The sequence below is a fragment of the Hyperolius riggenbachi genome, chromosome 3 (assembly GCF_040937935.1).
Source record: "Hyperolius riggenbachi isolate aHypRig1 chromosome 3, aHypRig1.pri, whole genome shotgun sequence".
NCBI lineage: Eukaryota > Metazoa > Chordata > Amphibia > Anura > Hyperoliidae > Hyperolius > Hyperolius riggenbachi.
The window spans coordinates 85,693,391-85,713,358 of record NC_090648.1 but is presented as its reverse complement, the minus strand read 5'-3'; the positions used below and the strand labels follow the sequence as shown (position 1 = coordinate 85,713,358).

Genomic DNA, 19,968 nt, shown 5'->3' with positions numbered 1-19,968 from the left:
ATTCAGCTTTATAGAGATGCTCAAGGGGATGCTTTGAATTTCAGCTTGCATGCTGATTTAATGCAAATAACATGCAGTTTGGAATTTGGCCAATAAAATGCATTTCCTTCTGATTCTAATTTGGTTTGATTCCAAACTGCATACAGCATTCAGTAAATTTACATGTAAGCTGGAATTATTATCATCTCATTGACCATCTGCTAACTAGATAGTAGCAGGCAGAACAGCGTACAACTCGTGTGGCCAGAAGTCTTTAGGATAGGTTTGGCATTCCCGAGGCATCGGTCAGTGTAGATATCCTGAATGTTAGATAAGTTACATCCAGCACTGGGAGCTGCTGGCCATCCCTGTGTATAGCTGCTTGCTCTCATCACACACTCACACATATTTGTCTTGTGATTTACAGGACACAGAGCGTCTCTCACCTGTCTCTAGAAGACTTCAGGCTGATGGCTGTGCTGGGAAGAGGACACTTCGGAAAGGTGAATGGAGGAATGTAAACCTGCCCACAGGACTAAGCTGCTACTGTTGTACATCCACTTGGCTTTAACAGGGCCGTGTCTGGGCTCAGGCCATCCAGGCAAGGGCCTCAGGCGCCCTCTGGTGTAAAGGGTGCAACAATGCACCTTCTTTTTTAATACATTCTGTTTCAAACAGTTTTTTCTAAATGTATAATGGGAGGGGGGACACCAAGAGCCCAATAGTGTGATATTGTATAGATGATAATTAATAATGAGTAATATAACAATTTAATACTCACAAACCAGGGTTACTATTAGGCAACCACTGTGAAGGCAGGTGGGGAGATTAACCTGACCCCACTCAGGATTAAAAGTCGCTCTCTGTAGATGGGAAGAAGATGGGTACAACCCTCCACCAAGGGTGGACTTAGCAATATGTAGAAGCTTTCCAGAGGCGCCAATAGAATAAAAGTCAATTAAACGAGCTTAAAACCGATGGGGCAGTGGTGGGCCTATCCCATCCATGCAGACAAAGCAAACAAAGGAAGGACTGTGGCATCAACAGTCAAACAACAATTTTATTTATACTCCACAGCAAAAATAGGCAACGCGTCTCACGGGCTCAATCCCTCTCCATCAGGCCAATCAAAAAGGAGCATACAGCTTAACGGCATCAAAACCACACTGAGCGCCTCTGTGACAGAGGCGCTCCTTCCTTTGTTTGCTTTGTCTGCATGGATGGGATAGGCCCACCACTGCCCCATCGGTTTTAAGCTCGTTTTATTGACTTTTATTCTATTGGCGCCTCTGGAAAGCTTCTACATATTTTTCTAAATGTATGTTTAATTGGTCAAAAAAAATAGTATAGTATAGTAGTATAGCTTAAAGAGAATCTGTACTGTGAAAATCTTACATAAATAAGCGTACCAGCCTGTTTGTTGTCTTCTTCTAGCCCCCTCTGTGACTTTTTCGCCACTCCCCGCTGCTTTCTTGGTGATAAAATCACTGTTTTATTCATTGTTTTTGTAAATGATGGCCGCCAAACAAGAAATACATCATCAGGGCAGGTGCCTGTTTGCAGTGGCTCCTCTCAAGCCTGACTTGACTGCTGAAATGTTACTCCCAGTGTTGCCCTAGCTGCTTGTCTGGGCTTTGATCTGATCTTTCTGCACTCACAGCTGTTCACAAGGTCACAGCTCCATGAGCCTCAGACAGGCTGGCTGTGAGCAGAGGCCTTGCCTTTGACTCATACACACAGCACACAGGAGAGCAGAGGGGGGAGTGAAGGGGGCGTGCATAGCTTGTCCCTATCACAGCAGAGGCAGTGCATTCCTCTCTGGGTCGACAAAGCTTGACAAAGAAAACAAGATTAGATAAATTACAGAGACAGTGCAACTAGAAAAGGCTGCAGTAATCCAGACCACATTAGAACAGGTATAGGACCTTATAGGATAGAAGAAATAAGGCTGAAAATGTTGTTACAGAGCCTCTTTAACTAGTTCTTCATCATTATCACTGTTATCATACCTACATCACCTCAATTTAAAATAACATTCTACAGTATTTTCTATAGTAAGTCATTTACAATGTCAGTTCATCTTTTGGAGTATTTTTCTGTCTGTTGTGGTGTCATGTTCCTAATGCTTGTGATTTGTTCTCACCTGTGTTTCTGGCTCTGTCAGGTCCTCCTCTCTGAGTATAAGCCAACGGCGGAGTTATTCGCTATCAAAGCTCTGAAGAAAGGAGACATTATTGCCAGGGATGAAGTGGAGAGGTCAGTATTTGCAGAAAGACTCCTTCCTCTGTCACTATTATGCCTTTGTAAACAATGTGATAAGGTGTTACTGCCATTCAATGCCAAGTCAAGCTCTAACTATTCAAGTAAATAATGCAGATATTAAACAAAAGTGGAATTATATTGCAGCAACAGACAGGTTTCACTCAGGCCACAGTATGTGTTCAGGGTTATTTTTTTTAAGTATTGATAGATGTCAGCACAGTGGACAGAAGCAAGGATAATCCACCCATTTTACTATCTCAGTCGCTTACCTGGAACAGTTAAAGCAAACCTATGAGGAGAGAAATAATTCACTAAGATACAAACCTCAGCAGAGGGAAGCCTATGGATAGTCCAGAGTCTTCCCAGCAGAGCCAGGACAAGGTCCTCCAGCAGCCAAGGCTGAGACACCAAAGTGCGCCCCTCCATCCCTCCCACCCCAGCCGTCGCACACTGATTGCTAGACTAAGAGGCGCCCCAGGGCCCCCAACCCCTCCAACACCTTAATCTCTAGTTGTCTGTCTTGCAGTCACTGCTATGTATCCCATTTTCTTATTTCTCTCTGCTTCAAACACAACAGGGGAATGATAGCTGAGTTGTGCGTCTCCCTCCTACACTGTGCCCTGAGGCTGGAGCCTCTCTTGCCTCTTCCTCGGCCTTGCCCTGCTTCCCAGAACCTCATCCTCAGTTTCTGCTCGGGACCCTCTTACTCTTCATGACCACACTCCTATCCATGTATGAGCTCACTTTGTCTTTTTTTCTGGTCCAAGGTGTGTTTTCAGTGCATGATATGTCAATATTCTAGATGCTGAAAGGCAGTTCTGTCTCTTTAGCTGTGTGTTCTTCTTTATTCAGAATCAATTAATTTGGCCAAATAAGTTTGCACTTACAAGGAATTGGACCAGGCAGTTGCTTAACAGGCACAAACAAAACAATACAAAGACAGACAGTATATAAGTTACAAGTCAAGGACAGGAAGTTTTATGCTGTATTGCTTTCAAGTCCTAGCAGATCACCATTTTTAGCAACCAGGGCATCTCAATAGTACGGTTGGGGGGGGGGGGGGGGGGTAGATTGGACACTGTGCTTCAAAGAGTTTACAGAAGCCACGGATGCTATCATCACATCTTTTCCTGCATAAATTATTGTCATCTAGGAGGGGAGGAGGAACATGGCAGCTCCTGTGGCTTTTAGAAACCTTGAAAAAACTGTGGTGCTTGGTTCCCTTCAAGCATGGCTACTGCCTGAGGGTACAAACTGTTCCTGTGCCTGGAAGTTTTAGTTGTGACTGATCGGCAACCTTTATACTTTGCCTGGATCTTTATTTAAAGTGTATCTAAGGTGTCAAAAAGCACAAAAAGTAAATACTTACCTAAGAAGATAGAAGCCACTGTGTGATGATTTGCTCAGCTGCCTGTGCAGGCAGCCAGCCTTTTGACCATTGTTTGGGTTTGCATGCTGCAGGACTCTGGAAAGAAGAGCTTCTGTCAGTTTTGCAGCTTGTGCTTGCAGAGGAATTTGCATACGTTGTCATGCAAATTGCCTGGCCACATTCATTGGAGGCGTGTACTATAAGTACTATGTCTTTCCCACAATGCTTTGCTGTTCATAAGGATTTTGTCCTGTGTAACACTCCTGCCGGGAGTGTCAGCCATGCTCTTTGTTTGAAGATCAGCTTAGAGTAATTCCTGGAAACTGTGCTAGGCAGATTCCTTAAGTGCAGTTAGGATTGTTTATCTGTTTTATTTGTCTGTTGCGACTGTCCTGTCCCAGCGGTGGTCGATAGGAAGTCGTTCTGATCTCTGTTCTTGGAGCATAGCTGGTGCAGCGGTTGCTACCAGCTATCTCATCTGTTCTGTCTCCTGGGATCGTGCTAGCTACTTTTCGCTAGCGCTGGGGATCCTTCTGTTCTGTCTTCTGGGATCGCGCTAGCCACTTTTCGCTAGCGCTGGGGATCCTTCTGTTCTGTCTTCTGGGATCGCGCTAGCCACTTTTTGCTAGCGCTGGGGATCCTTCTGTTCTGTCTTCTGGGATCGCGCTGGCCACTTTTCGCTAGTGCTGTGGATCCTATCTCTCGCTTGTCCCTGTTTTCGTGTGTCTGTCTTGTCTGCTACGCTTGCTGGAGGCTCGGTGAGGTAACCGTTAAGCAAGCGCTCGCGTCCTCTGTTTCATGTTTGTCTGTTAATGGTTAGGTAGGCGTGCTTGTCTCTATTGTGCTTATCACGTGGAGACCGCGCATAACCGCGTGCACTGTTGCGAATGAGTGCGGTGTTTGCGGTTAGCTAGCGTTTGTTATTTTCCAAATCTCCTCATTGTATTATTTGCTGTGCCTTTGCTACCCTCGTATTCTATTCTGATCTGCCTTGTGTCACGTCTGGCGATCGCACCTCTCGCGATCGCGTTCCTGTTTCATATCTGCTGTTGTGTGTGCACTGTTGCGGGGTGGCGACTAGGTTGGCGCACACACATACAACCTGTCCCTTTGCTCGTTCTCATTCGCAATCGCCTCTCTTGCGATTGCATTCTGCGCTTCGTACAAATTCCTGTCTGGAATTTGTGGAGGTACAGAGGATTGGTTCCTCTGCACTCCCCAGCGCCATCTGCCGACAGGAATTTTCCCTCTACGGGTGCGTAGCACCTTTTGCTGGGTGCCTGCAAATATACGCTTGTGGAGGATTTCCGCCGTATCAGCACACGCGTTGTGCGCTGATCACGGAGAAAGTTCCACAATCGTTACACACTGGTTCCTATAGAGCGGGAGTAGGGAACCTATGGCTCGGGAGCTCTATGGCTCTTTTGATGGCTACATCTGGCTCACAGACAAATAAGTAGGGGTTGATTCACTAAGCTACACTGCTCAAGCAATGCAGCTCAGTGTGGCAGCACAAGTAACATTTTCAAATTAGGCACCCTACTGCTGTAGCATGCACCATTAACTTACTCGCACTCCCCCCAAAACGAACAGCTGCTCCAATTGTCCCACTCTAGATCCTATCATGTCCAGTGACTTTGTAGAATGAAATCCCTGCTATTTGATTAGCCCAATAGGCTGCCTATCACTCGACAGGCAGCCTATGGGGCCAAAGTGTGGGGATCTTGTCCTACAAAGTGAATCAACCCCCAAGTCAGCTAGCTAATTGTACAAGCTGTTAGTTGGTATTTCTCCTGTCTGGCGCTCGGCGAAATTGCTGCTGTTGCTGAAACTCAAGAGAAGTTGAAGACGTGTCTGACACTTCCACTGCCCAGTGAATCAACTGTATACACAGTATCACCATGGCAACAGGGACGTGAGCCCTACTGTCCCAGTTTGAAACATATTGTATGGCTCTCACAGAAATACGTTTTAAAATATGTGGCGTTTATGGCTTTCTCAGCCCAAAAAGTTTCTGACGGCCGCTATAGAGGCTTCCCATGGCGCCCTCCGGTCCTCCGTTGCCATGCGCTAACCCCCTGGAGATTGTTGACATTAGCTTGTTGGTAGTAAGATCGGGGCTGCGCTCCTCTTCATGCACCAGCACAGCCGTGCTGTGCCTGCGCCAGTTTTGCCGCACCTGCGCAGTAAGCTGGAGCCGCTCCTTTAGGGCCGGTTTCCACTGGAGCAGTTTCCGCTGCGAATCCGCAGTTTCCCCGCACACAAATCGCACGGGGAAACTCTGCCATAGGAAACTATGGTGCCGCTGGCCGAATCGCTTGCGCTAGCGATTCGGCCGAAACTGCCCACAGTTTTCACGCGGGAGGCTGCAAATCCCATAGCCGTGCATGTCACAGCTTCTGGGATTCGCCTGCGATCCTGCACACCCGGAAGTGCTGCCGCGCATCTCACTGACGCATGCGGCACAAGTGGAAACGGGCCCTTATAGTCTTACATGATAATGATTGGTGTTGGGGGAGTTATTGGCCACTAGCCATGAGCATTGCAGTTTTTGGATTGGAAACCAGCATTGCCGAACTGAAATACCAAAAGTGTGAGTTGCTTAATACTGACTTAAACATTTCCAAGTATTTTGCATTAAAGTCTATGGCGCCAACTTTCCAAATCAATTCCAAAATCAGATAAAGTCGGTATTCTGGCAAATTTGGGAAATGTTTATTGCAATCACATCCGGCTGGTTACAGGGCTGGAAGGATCATTTTCTCTTCATCATAATAACCCTTGTTTCGCCTTCTGATTTGCCGCAGCCTCCTGTGTGAAAAGCGCGTGTTCGTGGCGGTGAGCGGCGCTTCTCACCCGTTCCTCCTCAGCCTCCTTGGCTGTTTTCAGACTGCAGAACATGTCTGCTTCGTCATGGATTACATGGCTGGGGGAGACCTGATGACCCATATCCATACAGAGGTCTTCAGCCAATCACGTGCTATGTAAGTACCTATGAACATCTGTACTTTATACTAATGGAAATGTTTTCAGCACAGCCTGAGAGTCTGATATCTGCAGAGCCTGAAAGACGCCCGGGGCTGACCAGTCATGGGAGAAAGAGATCCACCAGCCAGATCTGAGAGATATGTCTAGATACATCTGTTCCCACAAGATAAGGGAAATCATGAGGGGCCCTGCCTATAAACATATGTGCACAGGCTAAATGAACATGCATGACCAGCTGATGGTTGGGTCCCCAGTTCGAATCCCAGCCAGGGCACTATCTGCATTGAGTGTGTATGTTCTTCCCGTCTCTGTGCAGGTTTCCTCTCACACCCCAAAAACATACAGATAAGTTAATTGGCTTCCCCCTAAAAATTGGCCCTAGACTACGATATATACAGAACACGATACATACATAGACATATGACTATGGCAGGGATTAGATTGTGAGCCCTGCTGAGGGACAGTTAAGTGACAAGGCTATTTACTCTCTCTGTACAGTGCTGCGGAACATGTTGGTGCTATATAAATACTAAATAATATTCTGTAAGTCCTCAAAGTTCTTAGCATTTATAAATAATGAGTGAACTAAAAACCACTATAATTTGGTTTGGATGAGAACCACAGTCAAGCATAACATACAGTTGAAAACCTGACTCCCAGTTCCTTAGTAACTATATAGTTATCTAACTTGCCATTGACCCAAAGTACGCCACTGTGCAAAATCTTAATTATCCCCATCTTGCATCTTAATGTAATATCCAGTTTTATCTGTAAGCACTGCTATTTTTAGACAGCACAGCTAAAGGTGCGTAAACACGCACTACAGCAGCCAATGACGGGTCAGACGGACCCATCGTTGGCTGCTGTAGTGCGTGTGTACGCACTTTTATTCTAATCCTTGAACTCAGAGGTTCTCTCAACTATCATCTCCTGCATTCAGAGATAAAAGAACAATCAGTTTCCTAGAGAGTTCAGTGCTGTGGCTCAGTGACTGATAAGGCTGAAAATGAAAGTAAACCTATTAACCCTTTCAGACCCACGTTTTAAGCAATTGGCTGTGCTTAGAAATAAAGGTGCCTGTACACTGAGCCGATTAGCGGTGCGGCAAAATCGATCGATCGCAAATCGATTGACCAATCGATTGATTTGCAGCCGATTTCGATCGATTTCAATCGATCTGACATGCTGGAAAATCTAGGTCGATCTGTTGAGATTGCTTATCATTTTGCATTGGCCCTTATGGAAATCTGATGGCAAAAAAATGCCATCAGATCAATTTTAAATAGATTTCATACTGAAATCTATTGGAAATCTGTTCCTAGTAAAAAAAAAATCCTAAACACAGCAGATAGATCAGAAATCTATCTGATGATCTATCTGCTGCTAATCTAACGAGTGTATGGCCTGCTTTAGAATAATGTGGCTAATCTGATGGAGCAGAGGAAACTGTAGTTCCACTTTAATTTGCACTTTATGCTTATACTGTGTTTTGCGTTGTACAGATCAACATTGTATACATGGAAGTACTTGAATTACTAATCTATTTTTTGGATCTTTCCTTTTTCAGGTTCTATGCTGCTTGTGTCCTTCTGGGGCTTCAGTTCCTGCACAGCAAAGACATTGTCTACAGGTGAAATGATGCCTATTCTGCCTATTCTGTGCATGGTGTAGCCTAAGGAAGTGTTGTTATAGGTCATTATTAGTGTAAAAGCACTAATGAGTGCTAATCAGATTTCAGTTTCCATGGAAGTGACTGTGCTCCTCTGCAGTGAGCTGACGTGTGATTGGTTGTAATGGGCTGCTGTAAGGAAATATGAAGAGGCAGGATAGACATCACACTTCAGACTTTCTGGTACCTTGGTTGTGATTTGCACATACTGGAACGTGGTAGGGTGTTTATACATTACTCGATTTGTGGCATTGATACTCCCTACAACATGGCCACCTGATCGTTCGATTTCCTGCCAAACTGATTGAACCAATTGATCCAGCACGCTTGAGGCTGGTTTCAGACTGGCAACTGGCGGTATAGGAGCATTGCGTATATTCATATTACTGTATCTACACTGTTTCATTCATTGTATTTTTCTCCTTCATGTGTATTTTTCTTGTTTGTTTGTTGTGTACAATATTTAGTGATTTTTTTAGGTACTAAGATACCATGGCCTATATACTATTTTCGTTATTGATTTATAAAGCATCAACATACTCCGTGGCGCTGTACACAGTGAAAAACAAACATGGGGTACAAAATAATACAGACAGTGATTTACATGAAATATAGACACTGATACATAATAGACATAGTAATTACAGTAACAAATGTAACATGATGATCAAAATGTATAGCAAATTCCAAGACACAAAAGGGTGAGAGCTCTGCCCTTGAGAGCTTACAATCTAAAGGAATAGGGGGGAAACAAGAGGTGGGGTAGTACATAATATGTATACCTAGAGGCAGTGTGCATTTTTATTCTATATTTAGTACGGAATACAGCTTGGCCAGCGGTTGAAGGGGAGTGGCCTAAGATAAAGCGTATGCTTGTTGGAAAAAGTGAGTTTTAAAGGAGACTATTAACTTTCTCCAAGGAAATATTTCCAAACCTTACCAATAAAATACTTTTTAAGGTTCCCACCAGGAGAAAAAGTTAATTGAGTAAAGGTCCATGATGAGCAGGATCATCCACAAGGCAATCTAGACAGGTGCCAATGGCCTAGTGGAGGTCAGGGGCCCAACTGCCACTTTTTCTATCCCTACTACCACCTCAGATCGCCAGAAGAACGATCACAATGAGCCAAAGCTATTGCCTTGCCCAAGGCCCCATTCCATCTTAAAGTGGACCTGAACTCAGTACCAGAGGCGGGACAAGGTCCTCCAGCACCCAAGGCTGAGACACCATAGTGCGCCCCTCCATCCCTCCCACTCCAGCCGTCACACACTGATTTCTATTAGAGTAAAAGGCGCCCCCAAGTTGGGCCGGTTTAAGCAACAATTGGGCCCCAGGGCAAAATAAACCTGGGGGGCCCCCCCCCAACAGATACCCCGGAACGAAAATCGGCATTAGGGGACCTTTTTTGCAGCTGGTATAGTCAGGGTGTGAAGTCCCAATCGGTCGGAGCTCCACATTCTGGCTATCCCAGCCTGCATGGGGGACAAGGGGTTAAAAAGTTTTAGGAGGGGGGACCCCACATACTTTTTTTTTTAAATTCCCACACTCTAAACACACAAAAAAATTGGGAAAATAGGAAAAAATGCCAGGGATCTTCATACAGCCATATTGCGGCTGTATAGCGATCCCTGGCCAAAGCGCTGCGGCTGCGTATGGACCCCCTGGAAACCATGTCAGGAAATTTATTGCGCTTTCATTTGATGCATGTAAAATTACACTACCGTTAGGTTTGCTACTAAAAGTGACATTTACCGCATTTAAAAGTATACTTTTTTCCTTCTAAACTTTAAAATCGATTTTCTCAAAAACTATAAGGTCTTTTTGAATAATTATTTTTTCCTCTTATTCCTAATGATCTCCTTAACATATCCTGCAAATTTAGGGTTTCTAGCATTTAAGGTGGATTTGCTATTAACCATTAAAGTCGGCAGGTTTTTAAATGTATATATTTTTTTCCTTTGAAACTTTAAAATCGATTTTCTCAAAACCTATAAGGCCGATTTGAAAATGTTTTTTTCCTCTTGTAGCCACTGGGGGCCCCTACAAGCTCTGGGGCCCTGGGGCAGCTGCCTCCTTTGCCTTAATGGTAGCGCCGGCCCTGCCCCCGACCCCCCCCCCCCCCCCCCAGCACCTTAATCTCCAGCTATCTGGCTTACAGTCACTGCCATGTATCCCGTTTTCTTATTTCTCTCTGCTTCAAATGCGATAGGGGAATAATAGTGAGTTGTGCGCCCCCTCCTACACTGCGCCCTGAGGCTGGAGCCTCTCTCGCCTCTGCCTCGGCCCGCCCTACTCAGTACTTCCTGTCTGCTCTAAAAGACAAGCAACAGCATAATAACCTTTAAAGTGGACCTGAACTTTTGCACAGGACAGAAGGAAAACAGAGAGAAATGTACCCTGTATGTATTTAGAGAGTTTAGCCTGTCAAATTCCCCCTTATCTGTGACCAAGCACTAGTTGTAATTTGATCCCTCCGCTGTGTCTGCTGCCTGCGACGGCAGAGAAGCTAATTGGTAAACACAGCATGTAAACCCTGTGTCTGCTGCCATGAAAGCAGGAAGTAGACAAACTAGATTTATTGCATGATTTGTATAAGCTCTAACAAAGAAATGTTTTTCTTCAAAGGTTATTATGCTGTTGCTTATCTTTAGAGCAGAGAGGAAGTTCTGAGTTCAGATCCACTTTAAAGAAAAACATTTTTGTTACAGTTGGTACAAATCCTGCAATAAATATACAGTGTGTCTACTTCCTGCTTTCATGGAAGCAGATGAAGGGTTAACATCTCGTGTTTACATATTAGCTGTGTCTGCCAAGGACTGCCGAAGTTCTGTGCTGATACAGCTGATAGATCAAATTACACTTGTGATTACTTACAGATGAGGGGGAATTCAGATATGCTCTTTTCTCTGATAACACACAGGGTGAACTTCTCTCTGTTTTCCTTGTGTCCTGAGCAAGAATTCAGGTCCACTTTAATCCATCATTGGGCCCATGTATTATATACCATTACTTGTAAGCAGATCCTATAAGGCAGAGCTCCCCAACCCTGTTCTCAAGGCCCACCAACAGTGCATGTTTTGCAGAAAACCACAAACATGCACAGGTGAGGTAATTAGTGTCACAGCAGAGCTGATTAACCACTTCGGTACCAGCAGCCTCTGCCCTCCTCCTGGCGGCCAAATAGGCAGTAATCCATTTTTTAAAAAAATTATTTTTGGTTTCATGTAAAGCTACCAGAGTGGTAGCTACATGAAACACCACTAGAGGGCGCATGTGTCCCTCTAGTGCGATCGTCGCCGGCATCAATAGCAAACAGGGGAACGCGTATATGTTACGGCCAGAACCCGAAGTTTGGCCAGAACTAGAAGTGGCCGGCCACTTCGGGTTCTGGCCGGCCAATGTGCGAACTGGCCGCTGCGCTGCGGCCAATGTGAGAAATGCAACAATTCCTGTAAGGTTAATGTGATGTTGTGGCCGCAGCGCAGCGGGCAAATGTATCACACATCTTACTTTATTCAATGACATTAAGCCGCCCGGCTTTTTCTCTGCCTCTCTCCTCCCCCCCGCCTCTCTCTCCTCCCCCCGCCTCTCTCTCTTCTTCTCTTATGGGCAGCCGGGCGGGGACACGCGTGTCCCTCCGGAGTCGTTCGTCGCGGCAGGGGAATCCTGCCGTTCTTGCAGAGCGGGTGCTGGCAGAAGCAATGTCTGCAGCCTCCCCGCTCTGCTCTCCTGCCGCGACGAACGACTCTCCTGGACACGCGTGTCCCCGCCGGCTGCCCATAAGAGAAGGAAGAGAGAGAGAGGCGAGGGGAGGAGAGAGAGGCGAGGGGAAGAGAGAAAGCGGGGAAAAAGCCGGTCGGCTTAATGTCATTGAATAAAGTAAGATGTGTGATACATTTGCCCGCTGCGCTGCGGCCACAACATCCCATTAACTTTACAGGAATTGTTGCATTTCTCACATTGGCCGCAGCGCAGCGGCCAGTTCGCACATTGGCCGGCCAGAACCCGAAGTGGCCGGCCACTTCTAGTTCTGGCTAAACTTCGGGTTCTGGCCGTAACATATATAACCATGTTATGGCTTCTCCTGTCGCCATGGCGACGATCAGAATGACGTCATGGACGTCAGCCGACGTCCTGACGTCAGACGCCTCCGATCCAGCCCATAGCGCTGCCTGGAACTCATTGGTCCGGGCACGGGTGATCGCCGCAGAGCGCGGGCGATCAAGCTGTGCGCGCAGCTAGCAAAGTGCTAGCTGCGTGCACAGCACTTTGAATGGTGCAAATCGCCCCACTAGGGGCTGAGATAGCCTCCTGCGCGGCATAGCCCAAGCTCAGCTCGGACTTACTGCCAGGAAGGTTAAAGGACTTACGAGGCCAATAATACAGAAAAAAAAATAAAAAAGTTAGTTACCTGCGTCAGCTTGTAAGGCACGGAGGACGTCATCCGCTCCCTCCGTGCCGTTCCGCCGGGTCCCCGCCGCTCAACAGCCCCCCGAACGGTCCCCGACTGCGCGGCCCGGGTCGGGCTCTCCAGACTGTACAAAGATGGCGGCCGGAGCTGCCCGCGGCCTGCGCAGTCAGCATAGCCCCCGATCCACGCTACAGGAAACAGCCTGTTACGTGGATCGGGGGGTTGGCCTTAGAGCTGCACAGCCGCACTCGCGGCTATGCGGACTGCGCAGCCTCGGGCAGCTCCGGCCGCCATCTTTGTACAGTCTGGAGAGCCCGACTCGGGGACCGTTCGGGGGGCTGTTGAGCGGCGGGGACCCGGCGGAACGGCACGGAGGGCGCGGACGGCGTCCTCCGTGCCTTACAAGCTGACGCAGGTAACTAACTTTTTTAAAAAAATTTTCTCTATTATTGGCCTCGTAAGTCCTTTAAAGAACAGAGGCTGCTGGTTCACTAAAACGTGCATACCGACAAATCGCCACAATAATCCATCGCTCCCGACGGTCACGCCGCTCTGTCCCCATCGCAGGCTGCTCTATCTGCTGTCTCTATGACGGCAGAGCGCTGTGCGCCAGTCAGGAGCTACTTTCATTGGCTCCTGACCCTGTCACTCAATGTAAGCCAATGGGATTGGCTTACAGTAATGACAGGGCTAGGAGCCAATGAAAACGGCTCCTGCCCGGCTCACAGTGCTCTGCCGTCATAGAGGTGGCAGGGCAGCACATTGCGGCGGGTAGAAAGCGTCGAGAGCGGCGGGAACAGGCAGGGGCGCGTGGTGAGTGGGACGTAGAGCTTACGTCCGGTCAGAACCGCAGCGCCACTCGCCCGACGTAGATTTGTACTGCGTCGGTCCGTAATTGGTTAGCTATCTCTGTGAATTTCCACAAAACATGCACTGTTGGAGGACCTTGAGGACAGGGTTGGGGAACACTAATAAGGGATTTCTTTTGTCATCCTATTTGTCGTCTTCTTTGCTTTTGCCTGGCTATTCTGTAGACTTGTTTTTTATCTGGTGATGTCTATTTCACATTTATTATGGGAACTTTGCATTGATGGGTTAACAGCTGGCAGACAGTGTCTGGAAGTTATTAGTGTTTTGTTTTTTTGTTAAATTGATCTTTGATCTCTTGCAGGGATTTAAAACTGGATAATCTGCTGCTGGACTCAGAGGGATATGTGAAATTAGCGGATTACGGCCTCTGCAAAGAGGGTTAGTGCTCAGTCTGTGTGTAGAATGCATTACGTATGTTTGTGCTCTTCCACATGGAGCTGTGAGATGGGTGAGAGGCAGCTGATCTGCTCATCACCTAAACCAGCGAATAGAGGCATTACCAGCACACGGATTAAGCCTGTCACTCCGTCCCAAAACACTGATGCCTCACCAGCCCAACCTAAACACTTCACATTACTGGGTTTTATCCCCTTAAGGGCCCTTTTCCACTAGCAGTCGCTAGCGTTCGCGCTGAACGCTAGCGATTGCTGAATCGCAATTTCGCCGTTTTCCCGACGTTTGCGGCCGCGATTTTGCCATGCTATGCACTGCATAGCAAAATCGCGGCAAAAGTCGCTCCGCGCCGCGATCGCGATCAAGTAAAAAACGAATCGCGGTAGTGGAAATGACCTACCGCGATTCCTATGTTAAAAAGCAAACCGTAGCGATTGTAAAATCGCTAGCGGTTTGCGTTTTTGCGATTCAGCTAGCGCAAACGCGCTAGTGGAAAAGGGCCCTAAAGGATATCTGAGGTGTGTGAATAAAAAAAAACAACGAATGACTTATTTAGGTGCATGGGATGTAGTCTGCGTCCTCCTTTTCCTCCCTGTTTTGCTTTGACAGCTTACTAAAGGCTCCAGACAGGGCCCCAACCCTCCCCTGGGTCAGCAGCCTGGACTCAGGAGAAGAACTGCAGAGCTGCAGTTTGATCGATTTTCAATAGATTCCCTCCCTGCTGGAATCTATTGAAAATCGATGTGCTATGTGTAATATGAATCGATTACTAGCCATAAACATATAGATATCCACCCAATGTTCCAAAATGATCGATTCCTTTCTAAAATGAATCCATTCAGATGGAATTGATCCCTACCACACACAGCATCTCGATTTTTGATAGATTTCAGCAGGGAATCTATTAAAAAATTGCAGCATTACATTGTTCAATGCAGTGCAGTGCTACGGGCTGTCAATTTACAGCTGCTCCTACCGAGCTCCAGATCAACTAAGATTTTCCATCATGACTGATCAATATTTTCGATGTGAGCAATGACTCCACATTTCCAAGAACCTTTGCCTGTTCTTTTAAAACAGTGTGGGTAAGAGATTATATTACCTATCTATTTTAATTAACATAACTAATGTAACTTAATGACAGTATGTTTGTTTAGGCTGAAGTTCCTCTTTAAGATCTGAATACTCCTTCTCCTAGCTTCTACTGATTCCTCTCCACTCACGTATGTGTATTTGCATCAGGTATGGGGCCGTCTGATCGCACCTCTACATTCTGCGGCACTCCAGAGTTCCTGGCACCTGAGGTTCTGACTGATGCCTCCTACACACGAGCCGTGGACTGGTGGGGGTTTGGTGTCCTCATCTATGAGATGATGGTTGGAGAGGTAAAAGGTCCTGTGTTAAAAAAAGAGTAAATCCTTCTTAGCATTTCCCATTTAACTGTGGCTATTTTGAAGCCAATCCTGATGTAATTTCCTCCGTTACTCTCCTCTGCCTGATTGTGTATGCATTGCTCACCGTCCACTATAGAAAGTGCATTGTCTCTACACAAGAAATATTGGCCAATCAGAGAGGAACAGAGGTGTGGGAGTGGAAAACAGGAGGGAAAGAGGCTTCAGCCAATCAGGCTGCATTAGTTAAGTCTGAGGGGAAAGTAGAGAAGCAAAAAAGGACGACCCAGCATGCCATGCACCTTCCTTTGTGCGGCAATGTACCAAATAAGAGTCAGGTAAACTGGGGAATGATCATTTATCAACAAGAAAAGTAATAGTGATTTTAACTTTTGGATTGCCTGGTTAGCATCCTTATTACCATATTTTTTGGAGTATAAGATGCTCCTGACCATAAGACGCACCTAAGTTTAGCAATCCAATGTATTAGTACACCACTTCAAGTAATTCACGCTCTTTTATTGAGCCATGTATGTCCACAAAGATAATATAGCCGACAATTGTTTCAGGGGCCGCGCAGGGTCCCCCTTTATCAAGGCGTGTGGTTGTGATGAGACATTGCCCACAGTATCAAGCACCCAAGTATTGCTTTGATGGAGTGCCCAACCTTTGATGTCCTAGAGTTAGGTCGCATTCACAGTGGGACGTTATTGTCCTGTGTTATAAAGTAATTATAACGCAGGATAACGCACTGCAATGTTAAGCCTATGCAACATTCACAGTGCGACGTTAACGTCGCTGTTGTAAATGTTGCGTTATGGTAACTCACTGCTTGTAGTGCATTACCTCTAAGTGCAGACGTTAACAAATACAGAGAGGCAAACTTTTCATTGACTGTATGCTCCACTGTATCTACTGTATGCCATGGTAACGCAGCGTTAATGTGCGTTACCTCCTTTTTTTGCGTTGTAATGCTGCGTTGCGACTTTAACGTCGCATTACAACACAACGTCCCACTGTGAATTTGCCCTTAGAAAACAAAAAACGGGAAAAAAATATATATACTAAACCTGGTGCATACATGGTGAAGGTAGCATCTGGTAGATTATGCCCCCTTTGTACCTCATGTCCCCTTGTACCTCTTGTGTATCCATGTGTCCTCCTCTTTGTCCCTTTGTGCCCCCACTTGTGTCCTCCTCAGCATGGGCACAGTACAGGGAGTCCCCGACATTGCAGCGGGTTGGAGGTTGGTATTGGCAGCGTTCACAGGTCAGGAACTCCCTGCATTTGGACTATAAGACGCAGTGACTTTTTCCCTCTCTGTAGGGGGAGAAAAAGAAAAAGTGAGTCTTATACTCCAAAAAATCCAGTACTTGTTTACCATATAAAAATAAAGAATTGATTTTTGATTTTATGCCCGACAGTTACACTTTAAAGTAACTAATACCCAATAATAAGTGATCTGGCATTACCTGTTGCCACATTATTTATTTTAGAGAACAAAGATAACTAAAAACACCCATAAATAGATTTTCAGCAACAAAGAATTGAAATCTTTCTTCTGGGCACAATAGATATGGCACCAGCCTATACAAGGACATCACTGCACCGTCTACAGATTAGACAGATGAGTCAGCTTACTGGCATGCAGAGGACCAGCTCTGATCTCGATGCAGCTTCAACAATTTGGAGTTTAGTGTTCTTAAAGGGGAACTGAAGAGAGAGGTATATGGAGGCTGTCATGTTTATTTCCTTTTAATCAATACCAGTTGCCTGGCAGCCCTGTTCCCCTTTAAAGTGGGATTGTCAGCCACAGAACCAAATTCTATTTAAACACTGCAATGTGTTTAAAATGCTGCCAGAAATCTCTATCTGTAAGTACAAGCTTTCCAAACTATTCAGGAATCTCTCTACTGTTATATTTTCTCAGTCCTCCAGGCTCTTTTCTGCCATTTTTGCCATTGCCAATGACCCTCCCACCTTCCTGCTTCTCACTGATTGGCTGAGCAGACAGCTGCCTAGCTGAAACATTATCCTCTGCTCACTCCGGTTTACAAGCAAGGCTGAGGAGAAAAGGAACAAAAATAAGTTAAGGGAAGAACTGACATCAGGATTCAGCCTCAAACTGTGGGCAAAGGACATGGTTCCCACCAGGAACAGAATTTTCTTAATTTACAGTGGGATGTGAAAGTTTGAGAAACGTTGTTAATCGTCATGATTTTCCTTTATAAATCGTTGCTTGTTACGATAAAAAATGTCAGTTAAGTATATCATATAGGAGACACACACAGTGATGTTTGAGAAGTGAAATGAAGTTGAATGGATATACAGAAAGTGTGCAATAATTGTTTAAACAAAATTAGGCAGGTGCATACATTTTGGCACCACAAAAAAGAAATGAAATCAATATTTAGTAGATCCTCCTTTTGCAGAAATTACAGCCTCTAAATGCTTTTTGTACGTTCCAATTCTGGTTGAAGGTATTTTGGACCATTCCTCTTTACAAAACATCTCTAGTTCAATCGGGTTTAATGGCTTCCGAGCATGGACAGCTCACTTTAACTCACACCACAGATTTTCAATTATATTCAGGTCTGGAGACTGAGATGGCCATTCCAGAACGTTGTACTTGTTCCTCTACATGAATGCCTTAGTGGAGTTTGAGCAGTGTTTAGGGTCGTTGTCTTGTTGAAAGATTCATCCCCGGCGCAGCTTCAGCTCTGTCACTTGATTCATGGACATTGGTCTCCAGAATCTGCTGATACTGAGTGGAATCCATGCGTCCCTCAACTTTGACAAGATTCCCAGTCCCTGCACTGGCCACACAGCCCCACTGCATGATGGAACCACCACATTTTACTGTAGGTAGCAGGTGTTTTTCTTGAAATGCTGTGTTGTTTTTTCTCAATGCATAACGCCCCTTGTTATGCCCAAATAACTCAGTTTAAGTTTCAGCAGTCCACAGCACCTTATTCCAAAATGAAGCTGGCTTGTCTAAATATGCTTTAGCATACCTCAAGCGGCTCTGTTTGTGCTGTGGGTGGAGAAAAGGCTTCCTCTACATTCAGCATCTCCTTGTGTAAAGTGCGCCGAATGGTTGAACGATGCACAGTGACTCCATCTGCAGCAAGATGATGTTGTAGGTCTTTGGTGCTGGTCTGTGGGTTGACTCTGACTGTTCTCACCATTCGTCGCTTCTGTTTATCCAAGATTTTTCTTGGTCTGCCACTTCGAGCTTTAAAGGGGAACTGAAGTAAGAGGTATACAAAGGCTGCCATATTTATTTCCTTTTAATCAATACCAATTGCCTGGCAGTCCTTCTGGTCTATTTCTCTGCAGTAGTATCTGAATAACACCAGAAACAATCATGCAGCTAGTCTTGTCAGATCTGACTTTAAAGTCTAAAATACCTGATCTGCTGCATGCTTGTTCAGGGTCTATGGCTAATAGTATTAAAGGCAACTGGTATTGCTTAAAAGGAAATAAACATGGCAGCCTCCATATACCTCTCTCTTCAGTTCCCCTTTAACTTGAACTGAGCCTGTGCTCTTCCATTTCCTCAATATGTTCCTAACTTTGAAAACAGACAGCTGAAATCTCTGAGACAGCTTTCTGTATCCTTTCCCTAAACCATAATGGTGAACAATCTTTGTCTTCAGGTCATTTGAGACCCCCATGTTGCTACTCTTCAGAGAAAATGAAAAGAGGATGGAAACTTACAATTGACCCCCTTAAATACTCTTTCTTATAATTTAATTCATCTGTGTATGTAGGTCAGGGGTCACTGAGCTTACCAAGCCAATTTGAGTTCCAATAATTAGTTCCAACGGTTTTAGAATCAATAAAATGACAACAGTGCCCAAATTTATGCGCCTGCCTAATTTTATTTAAACAATTATTGCGCACTTTCTGCAAATCCAATAAACTTAATTTCACTTCTTAACAGTGGACAGTACAATACATGTGTTATGTAAGTAGATCAAGTATTTAACTACATATATATGTGTTTTTTTTCCCTTGCATAGTATGGCTAATCCTCCTGCTTTAAAGCTATGGAGATGAAACTACATTTTGGAGGAACTCTCTAATATCATCTTCTCTTAATTATAATCAGATTAGATATTAACCAGGTAAAGTCATTAAAATTCCCTGGGCACATCATAGTTACATGGTTATTTGTTGAAAAAAGACATACCTCCATCGAGTTCAACCAGAAAACAAAGTACAACACCATCCCGCTCCTTCACATATCCCTGTTGATCCAGAGGAAGGCAAAAAACCCTTACAAGGCATGGTCCAATTAGCCCCTAAAGGGAAAACAATTCCTTCCCGACTCCAGGTGGCAATCAGATAAAATCCCTGGATCAACACCACTGGACATTACCTAGTAATTATAGCCATGGATGTCTTTCAATGCAAGGAAAGCATGTCCCCCTTTAAATGCAGATATAGAATTTGCCATAACTGTGACAATGCATTCCACATCTTAATCACTTACTTACTGTAAAGAACCCTTTATAATCCCACAGAATCTAAAATAGGAAGTTAAAACTGTCACCATCATCTGAGCAGCTAAAATAATCAGCCTAACTTACACACTAATGTAAGACCTCTTTCAGGTGGGAGGCTGAGCTG

General features: G+C 45.3%; 1 protein-coding gene and 1 long non-coding RNA gene across 9 annotated transcripts in view; one reads left to right on the top strand and one right to left on the bottom strand.

Moving 5' to 3' along the window:
• LOC137562806 (uncharacterized) overlaps positions 1 to 19,968 on the bottom strand; it is a 51,877-nt gene that overhangs the window by 14,076 nt on the left and 17,833 nt on the right. For 3 of the 5 annotated variants that reach the window (XR_011030194.1, XR_011030191.1, XR_011030192.1), the window contains 2 exons: positions 15,166 to 15,337; positions 2,123 to 2,278 (listed from right to left, as the gene is read on the bottom strand). This is a non-coding gene — a long non-coding RNA (uncharacterized lncRNA). Of the gene's footprint in view, positions 1 to 2,122; positions 2,279 to 15,165; positions 15,338 to 16,472; positions 16,648 to 19,968 lie in introns of those variants that run through there. The other 2 variants (XR_011030195.1, XR_011030193.1) reach the window with 2 other exon arrangements.
• LOC137562799 (serine/threonine-protein kinase N1-like) overlaps positions 1 to 19,968 on the top strand; it is a 157,549-nt gene that overhangs the window by 128,677 nt on the left and 8,904 nt on the right. For all 4 annotated transcript variants that reach the window (XM_068274498.1, XM_068274499.1, XM_068274497.1 and 1 more), the window contains 6 exons: positions 407 to 482; positions 2,144 to 2,235; positions 6,418 to 6,594; positions 8,166 to 8,228; positions 13,851 to 13,927; positions 15,185 to 15,327. In XM_068274498.1, coding sequence (XP_068130599.1) covers positions 407 to 482; positions 2,144 to 2,235; positions 6,418 to 6,594; positions 8,166 to 8,228; positions 13,851 to 13,927; positions 15,185 to 15,327 — 628 coding nt within the window. The remainder of the gene's footprint in view (positions 1 to 406; positions 483 to 2,143; positions 2,236 to 6,417; positions 6,595 to 8,165; positions 8,229 to 13,850; positions 13,928 to 15,184; positions 15,328 to 19,968) is intronic.